At 56.5% G+C, this 9,802-nt stretch overlaps 1 protein-coding gene across 1 annotated transcript; it reads right to left on the reverse strand.

The window, feature by feature from the left end:
* Positions 1-495: 495 nt before the first annotated feature.
* On the reverse strand, positions 496-9,519 carry H6PD (hexose-6-phosphate dehydrogenase/glucose 1-dehydrogenase). Its single transcript, XM_065421446.1, is given in 5 exon segments — positions 496-1,853; positions 2,582-2,851; positions 4,709-4,826; positions 8,603-9,259; positions 9,376-9,519. Coding segments are annotated over 5 exon segments (2,547 nt in total).
* Between the last annotated feature and the right edge of the window lie 283 nt (positions 9,520-9,802).

Raw genomic sequence — 9,802 nt, forward strand, 5'->3', positions numbered from 1 at the left:
GCACAATCTGAATGGGACTGTGACTGGGCCTCTGGCCACCGTGAAAATGCTTCTGTCAGCCTGTCTGATCAGAGGTGAACATTAGCAGCCAGTAACACTGCGCTTCTCTCTGCTCCTCTCCTCTGAGAATCCTGAAGAGCTCCGCAGGCAATTAATCAGAGTGGTCTCGGATGGCTCCTGCGAGGTAGGTAGGTATTATTAACCCCATAGGGTGTGGGGGAAACTGAGGCACAGAGCAGCGACGTGGCTTGCCCAAGGTCCCAGAAGCAGTCAGGGGTAAAGTCAGGAATACAACGCTGATCTCTGAGCGCTGAGCCGCCCCCCTTTCTAGGCTCAGATAACAGAGCCATTACAGCCAATGGATCTTCACAAAAGTTAGAGGGACTGTTCAGAGCAGGAGCTGTTATTGTAAACACAGGAGCCTGTGTGCAGTGTTGGAAAATCAAGGCTCCAGGGGGCAATGGGACAGGCGTGAGAGGAGGATAAACCAAGAGATCATCCAAGCAAAGCGTCATAATCCATGTACCATACCAGCTGGCCAGAGCTGGGGTTGACCCCTGAAATAGGCCACTTTCTGGGCTCCTGCCCCACTCTACTCATCTGGGTTGTGATTTCATGCTTCCCCTTCCCCATCACCAGCACGGCCACCTGCCTGGCTTTGTTGATGAGAGGCAGGCTGAGGCTCATCCTCTGGTGGGGTTTGACGGGGCTCTCCGTGAGCACCACCGTCTGGGCCCCTTCGAGGCCGCTGGATGAACGCGGGAAGAGCGAGGCTGTGTGCCCGTCGGAGCCCAGCCCCAGCAGCACAAAGTCCAAGCTGGCGTTGTTCACTAGCGCTGCGATCTCCTTGGCGTACAGCTCTGGCCCCCGGTCCTCCTCCACGCACAGCCGCCGGTTGAGGTGCACCGGCATGGGGTGGATGTTGAGGTAGGGCACCCGGACGTGCTGGAGGAGGTGGTCGTGCAAGCTGCGGAAGTTGGACTCCGGGTCGGCGAGCGGCACGCAGCGCTCGTCCACCAGCCACAAGTGGGTGTGTCTCCATGGGAAGCCGTAGTGGTGGGTCGCCAGCCGCCGGAACATGACAATGGGGCTCGAGCCGCCTGACAGGGCCAGGTGGAACTCGCCGCAGCGTGCCACAGCCTCGGCCGCCGCCGTCTCAATGTCCAATGCCAACCGGGCGATCAGCTCCTCCGGCCAAGCCGAGACCAAGGGGCTTTGCCGAAACTTGGCCTGGATGGTTCTGTAGTCGCCTGGCTTTTGCCCATCGATGTGCAGCAGTTCCACCGGCTCCTCCAGCGTGAAGGACAGCTCCCTGCCCACCATTTCAAAGTCCAGGAGGTGCTGGTTCTCCAGGCCCCCCGGGTACAGGCGCGGGACCTGCTGGGTTAAGCTGTCCAGCAGTGGGGTCCAGAACTCCCAAGACGCCAGCAGGTTCTCAGTGGTGATGAAGGAGTCCTTCCTGCCATGGAAGATGCTGGAGATGAGGACAGAATAAGCCTCTCTCTCCTTCACGGGGCTGTACACGTAGTAATCAGACAGCGGGAGCCCGAAGAGGCGCAGCTGCGGGCGATCCGCCACCTCCTTCCAGCTGCCTTCTGGCATGATGGGCTTGAAGAGGTTCCGGCTGATCAGCACGGCAGGACAGCTCAGCTCCCCGTGCCCGATGTAGAAGATGATCTGCTTGGCTCCACACTGGCTCTGCCCCGCCTCCCTCAGGCTCTCGCGCTGGGTGCAGTAGGCCCGGTTCTTGAAGAGGACGCGAACGTAGCCTACCCGCTCGTCCAGGGCTTTGCCAGAGGTGAGGAGGAAGGGGACTCCCTCCCACCGCAGGCTGTCTAGCTGAATCAACACACCTGAAATGACAGGGGAACCTCAGGCTCGAGCCCAAGCACCGTTCTCCTTGCGTGGGTCCTGGCATCCGGAGTCTCCCTTGCACCACAATCAGTCCTCCCCATCACCCTGCCAGTCTCTGCTCTCCCGGTCCCCAAGGATTTGCCTTGCTCCCTCCCCCCCACCACGTTCCTCAGATTGCCTAGCTACCCCTTAGGACAGCAGCTTCTCTGGATGAGCCGTCACGTCACTCCCTAGCCAAGAATCAAAACACTGAGCACATGCAGCATGGCCAGAGATGGCCTTGTGATGAAGTGAGGTCCACCGGCCCCAGAGAAACCCCCCGGTTCTTACCTTTTGGAGACATGGAACGGCCCCCATACAGTGAAGGGAGGGACCTAAGCCACTATAGAATGAATTCCTAAACCCCCCCCAACATTTATAGTAATAATTCCACATGTGGCTTCACGGGCCAACAGATCCTTATAGGTCCCTGGGCAGCTGGACCTCGGGCTCTTTAGGTACCACAGGGACAGATGCCCTAGAAATAAACAAGGCAGCTACTGTCCCCGTGTTGCAGCCGTGGAAGCAGAGACAGAAGTTAAGTGATTGGCCCACAGCCACAGAGGAAGTGACGGAGCTGGGATTAGGATTTGGCCGCTCCCCGTCGCCTAGTCCCATGCGCTGACCCCACCCCACCTGCCTCAGCCTTTATGCCCTATGACGTCATCAGCCTGGGTCTTGCCCCCACCTGCAAAGGTCGGCGTCGTGCTGACGTAGTCCTGTGCCTTCTGCAGCTCCTCCCGCACCTGGCTGGCGTAGGCCTGGTATTGACCCAGCACCGCGCTGGTGCTCTCCGGGCCCTGCAATGCCTTGAAGGTCTGCAGCTTGCGCCGGAGAACGTCTTCAGTGCTGCTGATGTTGGCCGGCAGCTCCATGGCGAGATACATCAGGACCTCGGTGAGGTGGTTCTGGAGCACGTCGCGGATGACACCGTACTGCTCATAGAAGCTGGTGCGGCCTGAGTGCGATGAGGAGGCGAGAGACGAGCAGTCAGAGCGGCAGGAAAAAGAAACCCCCCTGCAGCCCCCAGCACATGAAAGGAGCTTGAATATTGGTGCTCGAGGGAATGAAGGGACAGGCCCAGGGACGGAGCCGTCTCTAGCCGCAGATTGGGTACGACGCCAGCTGCCTCTGCGGGCACCTCAGCAACTCCCTTCAGCCCCGCACACTGCAGCGGGGCCTCCCAGGAGAAGCTGCCGCAGCTGATAAAGGATTCCCAGGAGACCGGCTGCCCTCACTGGAACAGCAAGCGGGACCTCCGCTGGAGGAAGGAACAGGAGAGTGGGGGCTGGGGGGGTTGGCCAGCTGGGTGAGCGGAAGGGCTGAGAGGAGGCACCAAATCCTCTCTGTCCTCAGGCACCAATGTAGACTTAGGCCAACCCTAATTACAGCCTTGCGTGGGTCTTCCTGAGCTCAGTGGGGGCGGGGAGGGGGCTTTGCTTGAGCAGGCCGGCAGCACAGTCCATGTTCAGTCTGAGCCTGGGATCAGCGTCCAGCCCATGTGCTGGGAAAGGAACGTAAGACCGTGCAGTGCCGGGCGTCTCTTTCACCCCAGCAACGATGGGCACATCTCAAGGGGCAGGGGGGAGGGCAGCAGAGCCCGGGGTCTCTAGCTGGAGTGTGAATCCACATCAAAGCCTTAACAGAGGGATCAGAACAAACCTCTCGCAATTCTGCAGCAACGGACCAGGTCAAAAGAGCAGCATCTGTCTGCATTACACTGGACCCCTTCCATCCACCACTCCATGCATAGCCCACTCTGAGCCGCTGAATACTCCCCCATACCATCAACTTAAGCCCTGCCCTTTCTGCAAGAGTCGGGCTTTACCTGTTTCAATACAGGACGTGCCTTGCCCTGATTTCTTACTGGGGCCGGGAGGGAGAAGGACGATGTCCTATTAAATGCAGGTGATTCCAACCAAAGCCTCCTGTTAGCTGGTCAGGGGCAGGCTAAGCGCTGCAGACCTTGCCCCTGCCCTGGGCTTCCACTTTGGTTTGATATGGTTTGTCTCCCTCTCTCTAATCCAAAGGCGCATTTGTTAACGCAATCAATGCTGCAGCCTCTCTGGAAGCCAGGGGGCTGGGGGGGGGGGGGGGGGGGAGCGAGTCAAATGATCAATGACCAGGCTTTAAGAGTTATCTTATTTAACACTGCGTGGGTGGTGGCTAGGAGCAGGGGAGGGAGAAAAAGGGGAGCAGACAGACAATCCTGATGTTGCAGAAATAAGGGCGCCTGGTGTCCCCACAACTGCTGCCGGCGGCAGCCCAACCCGGAGTGCTTTCCGCTCAGCGCTGCAGAGTGGGGCTGGAGCCCTGCAGGCCGGGATTGCAGCTGCGTCCATCCAGCATCTCTCCCTCTCCGAACGGCTGCTGAGAGACGCCCCTGTGCCGGGATGGATGAGCACGGCCTGGTGGGTGCGAGTCGCGCCCTCGGGCAAAAGCTGCAGCAGCCGAACCCTGATTTAAACTTTCACACCACAGCACCAAATGAGACCTGAACCCAGACCAGGCCCTTTCCGAGTCCCTCTGCAGCAGAACTCAGGGTCTCTGGGCATCGATGTGAAAGGCTCCTGAACTCTGCAGCAGGAGGAAGGGGCAGGTTCCCCCTCCAGCCGAGGGAGGTAACAGCCGTGACTGGGAATCAAATTTCTGCCTCTCAAGTGCCCATGCAGAGCGACGCCGCTCAGCTACCCACCTGGCCGCCTTCTCATGCATTTGCAACATTCAGCCACAGGGGTCGCTCTCACACAGATACACTAAAGCCACCCAGGTCCTGAGAGATTCCCCCTGGCTAGCTCAGCCCAGGCTCCCTGACCTTTAGCATCCAGAGTCTCCTTCAGGACAATCTCTACTCTCTCCACATGATGCCGGTTCCAGATTGGGTCCAGAAACCGTCGGTTCTGGTCTCGGAAAGGCAGGATGTGGGCCACAGCCTGCGAAGGGAGGAAGGGAGGGAGGGAAAGATCAGCATTAAAAACAAAAATCCAAAGCCAGCAGCATTTCTAGAGCATCTCCCATCCCACTGCTCCATCCAGCCTGGAAACGCAGCCCTGTCTGAGGTCTAGGGAGCACACGGCATGGGGAGAAAGAGGGGAAATCGGCACAAGAACCGCAGGGTAAAGCCCGACTCTTGCAGAAAGTACCGGGGGGGTCTCTAATGTCCACGTGGGACAGACACAAAAGACCTCCCTGGACAAGGCAAACGTTTTACAGTTTCATTGGAAAGACTCCCACACAAAACACAAGACACTCAGCCTTTCTCCCTCAGAAGGGCAAATGGCTGAGTCAGACCCTGCTAAGATTCCAGGCCGGGGTTCCAAGGAGTTGAGGCGAATCAAAGGGACCGCGTACATCACTGAGCCATCTGTTCTCACTTAGGGCAAAAGAAATTCCAGTAGAGATGCTCTCCTTGAAGTCAGACATGCACCCTTGTGACCGGACCATGGGGCCATGGATGGAATAAGGCTATTTCGAAAAGGAGATGTCCCAGCACACCGAGGCCAGGGCAGTGCATCCACCTCACACGCATTCCCTCGAGGGGCCATACGGCTGCTCAGATGCCACATCTGGACAGGGCAGCGGCATGTTCTCAGAGCCCTGTGTTCTGGGGTCAAGAGTGAAACTTCAGCTCAGCCCACTCCACGGCTACGGAAAGTGACACCTTGTCGGCTGGCTGAGGAAGGCCGGGTGGGAAGGGGAGGGAAGGGAAAGGTCACCTGAGGTCTTCAACAACCTGATCCACCACGGCGCAGCACTGTGGCCCTCAAATCACTTGTGGTCTAGTGGATCTGGGGCTGGGCTGGGAGTCAGAAGACCTGGGTTCTGTTCCTTGGGCCAGTTCCTCCAGATACTGGCCCAAGGTCACCCAGCAGGCTCTGACAATGGCCTGCTGGGTGACCTTGGGCCAGTATCTTCCCTTCCCCATCCGTAACATGTGGATAGCGACACTTACCTCTGTATGTAGAGGACTCCAGTATCTCTAGCTGACCGGCCTTATCAGAGCTAGATGTGCTGAAAACCCATGGAGGTCAAGAGGCACAAAGTCAGGAAAACTCCCGTATAAAGCTAACCATCACGTCCCTGGTCCAACCCAGCTGTTCCCAAACTAGTGGTTCACAGGGATAACAGGTGCTGGGAAGTGGGACTGTGGGTGGATGGTGGATAATTGGGAGTTCCTTGGGAACCCCTGGAAGAAGGCAGAAGAAACTGAGGACAAAGTGGGAAACATTAAAGCATTGCATCTTTGGACTGGTTCTCAAGTAGGATGTTAACACTGGTCTCCCAGCTCAGGATGGATCCTGATCAGGTACCACTCCCTACTTCATGTTTATAGTTCAAAAGATGGGGTAGCGGCACAACAGGCCACCAGAATGGTGATCCCCTCTTAGTTCCTTAACAGAAAGATCCCAGCAGATCCAAGAGAGAACCCTATTCTATCCATCTACTGCTAGAGGAGTGCTACCGAGCCCCTGGGTATGCAGGATTGACAGGGAGAGAAAGATGTCTCCCAGTGTGGCAGATACAATCACCTGGATTGTGTGTCAGCTGCCTTCCAATTAGGGGACCTGACCCCAAGCAGGTCTGTACCAGCAATTTACCTGCTGGATGTGGCAATACCTGGTGCAGGGGAAAGGACAAACAAAGTCAAAAACAGAGAGCATGTAGGCCATTGGTCGGGGGCTAGGATCTCATGGGGGTGGGGATGAGGGAACAGTCCTGATTCTCAAGAGAATCAAGTGATGAACCCCTTTCCTGCCCCGACACCCTCTTCCAGCCCAGAGCAGGAGAAGTGTGACTTCCTCTGCCGCAGGGCTACGTTCACTGCCTTTTACACCCCCTCCCCACTCTGTTCCTGCTGCAGTCACTCGCACAGATGCACCAGCCCCTGAAAAATTGGCTGATCATTTAAAAAAAAAAAAAAAAAAAAAAAGTGACAGCACATCATATCAAATTAAAAGCCTCCTCCAGAAGCTGGTGCTAAGAGGCTGGGCCTGCGTGGAAGGGAAGGGTTTGCTTACTCAGCGAAATACAAGCCCTGACCTTGACTGGAAGACCAGATGGATTCTGCATCTCACACACCTCCATATGTGGCCACCTCGCTAGGAGGAGGAGAACAAAAAAGCCTGACCCTTATCACTTTGGCATGAAAAGGTCCGGCCTCTGCATTTTCCTCGGTGAGAGATGGGCCGGCAGTACAGGGGAAGAGTAATGGCCAGTCACTGCAAGGTCACTCGGCTGCAGCCCAGAATAGTGGGCTGGACACATTCTCTTTGGCAAGGGCAGGGTTTGAAACATGCTCAGATGGACCCCCTCAGACACCAGGGAAGGGGGCAGGATCCAGATATGCCGTGAGAGCAGTAAAAGAGCTCTAAGCGCTTCATAAACAGGGATCCACTCGCAGGCAGGGACCATCCTCATTTGCAGATGGAGAAGCTGAGGCACAGAGAGGACAAGTCACAGCGCCTCTAAGAGGCAGAGCTTGGAAATGAATCTAGGAGTCCGGACTCACAGTGGCTGTGCCGAAGCCACAAGGCCAACCTGCTTCCGTTATTAAGCAAAGGACAGGCCAGTCAAGACAAAAACTAGAAGCCAAGAGCACAAAACTCATTGATGGGGCTGAACCCTCTTGCTTGGAGGCAGAAAGGGAAGAGAGAAGCTGCCTAAGGAGATCTGTAGCTATAAGCCCTTCAGGAATGGTTGGGGTGGGAGCAGGGGAGAAAACGTAGACCTTGATAACCCACCTTCTGGTACTCTTGCACCTAGTCCTTAATTGTTTGTATTGCCCTGATCTACAACAGACTCTCGACTCCTCAGGCACCTTGCCGCCTTCTGCATCTGCAAAGCACCATGCACGCCTATGGCACTGCAGGGTAACACAGTCCAGGGACATGCAGCGCGCAGACAGGCTGGCATTCGCTAAGAGGAAACGTGGGAGCAATGAAGCCACCCACGAGTGTCTCCAAACTCCATAGGTCTGATGGGAATGGGACATCATGGCCTGCGAGTCACGTCACACACACCTGACATGGCCCTCGAGCGACAGCTACAGTTCACAATACTATTGCACCAACCCTACATTTGTTAGATACAAATTGCACACGAGGACCCAGCCAGATTTTGAGGGGGAGGCCCATCCAGGTTCTGCCCAGCATGTTTAAAATCCTGCCGCACCCTCAGACTCAAAGGGAGGGTGGAAATGCCCAGCTTGTGGCCTGCACCCCACCCCCTCCCTGCCTTCCCTTTACCGTCCATGTGCCGGGCGGACCAGCCAGTCTTACTAAGGTGTATTTTGCTGATGCTGAATATAAGCCATGGATCCTTTCTGCAGCTGGGCAAAGACCAGTAGTATTAATAAGTGAGGAGAAGCCAATGTGGCCCTCGTTTCACAAGACAGTCAGATCAACAGGAACCAAGACAGCCTTATTGGGTCCCAGCTAGTTGTATATTAGTCTCCAGCCCTGCACATCGTGGTGAAGGGGACAAGGTACCAGCCAAATGAACAGTGATAATAAGACTTAATAGTCTCTAGGTCACTTCACTGTTCCAGCAACCTAGGTGAGCAGCTCAGTTGGGCTGTGATTGGTGCACCTGGCAGCCTGCTGCCCACATTAAATGAACGCCTGAAATGTAGGGCCCTCCCACCATCCAAGCTCCCACCCCACCGAGACCCCATCCAGCATGGCAACAGAGTCATTCCAAGTCTGCTCACCTGTTTGCCAAGGTAGTGATCCACCCGGTACATCTCCTCTTCCCGGAAGAAAGTCCTCAGCTCGATGGCCAGCTGCTGGGCTGACTTGAGGTCATGGCCAAAAGGCTTCTCCAGCACCACCCGCAGCCAGGCTCCGGGGCGCGGCCTGCAGCTGCCATTGATGTGGCGGGCGATCTCCGCGTAGGCGAAGGGCGGCACCGAGAAGTAGAAGATCCTGCCGGCTTCCTCCAGCCCCTCCTGCTGGAGCAGGGTCTCAATCTCCCGATTCAGGGCAGTGTAGTTGTCGGACGTCTTCAGCTGGTGATACCGGCTCAGCTTGAGGAACTGGTCTTTGACCATAGCGCACCTGTCGGGGGACACGTCCGACGGGCAGGCCAGCTTCTTCAGCACCTCAAACATCAGCCCCTGCCCTGGCTCGTGCGCCGTCAGCGCAGCCCCGTGGAAAGTGAAGCTGTGGCCGCTGCTCACCTGGTCCAGGTAGAGGTGGAACAGCCCCTCCCACAAGTACTTCTTGGCCAGGTCCCCCGTGGCTCCCAGCAAGACGACTGAGACATGCCCTCGGGACTCCTTGGCCAATGATGGCAGGGCGCCTAAGAGAAAGACGGCACACAGGGCTGCCCTCAGCATCCTGGGGGAGGAGACAAGGACCCAGGGAACCTAGAGGACGGGAGAAGAGAAGGGAAACATCAAGCTACATTAGCACAGAATATAATGCCACAAACCACAACCCCGGGTGCTGGTTCTTCCACAGCACTCGAGCCAGGAATTTTCACCTGGATTCCTCTCCCCAAAAGTCTCTCTCCTGGTTTGCCACAGGTGGGAGTGATTAAAGCTGAGGTCCCGGATGCTGCATAAACCAGATGGCTTCTGTCAACAAGGAAGACCAGATCTCATGGAGTAGAGGGGATCAATGCCATCAGCACTGAGCAATAGAGTGGGCAGAGCCGGCACTAGGCATAAGCACACTAAGCAATTGCTTAGGGCCCCAAGCAGCTCAAGGGGGCCCTCTATTCACTTTTTTAGAATGTGTTGTATGTGGGGGACCCCCAAAATATCCCTGCTTAGGGCCCCCAATGGGCTAGCACCGCGTGCGTATGTGTGGCTGGCTGCACAGGACAATAAGGCTGCATTAGTGCAGGAAGCCTCGTCACTTCCCCCCCGTTTGACAGAGTTTATGATTATTGCCAGCAAATATTTGCA

The sequence above is a fragment of the Emys orbicularis genome, chromosome 22, assembly GCF_028017835.1.
Source record: "Emys orbicularis isolate rEmyOrb1 chromosome 22, rEmyOrb1.hap1, whole genome shotgun sequence".
In the NCBI taxonomy this organism is placed as follows: domain Eukaryota; kingdom Metazoa; phylum Chordata; order Testudines; family Emydidae; genus Emys; species Emys orbicularis.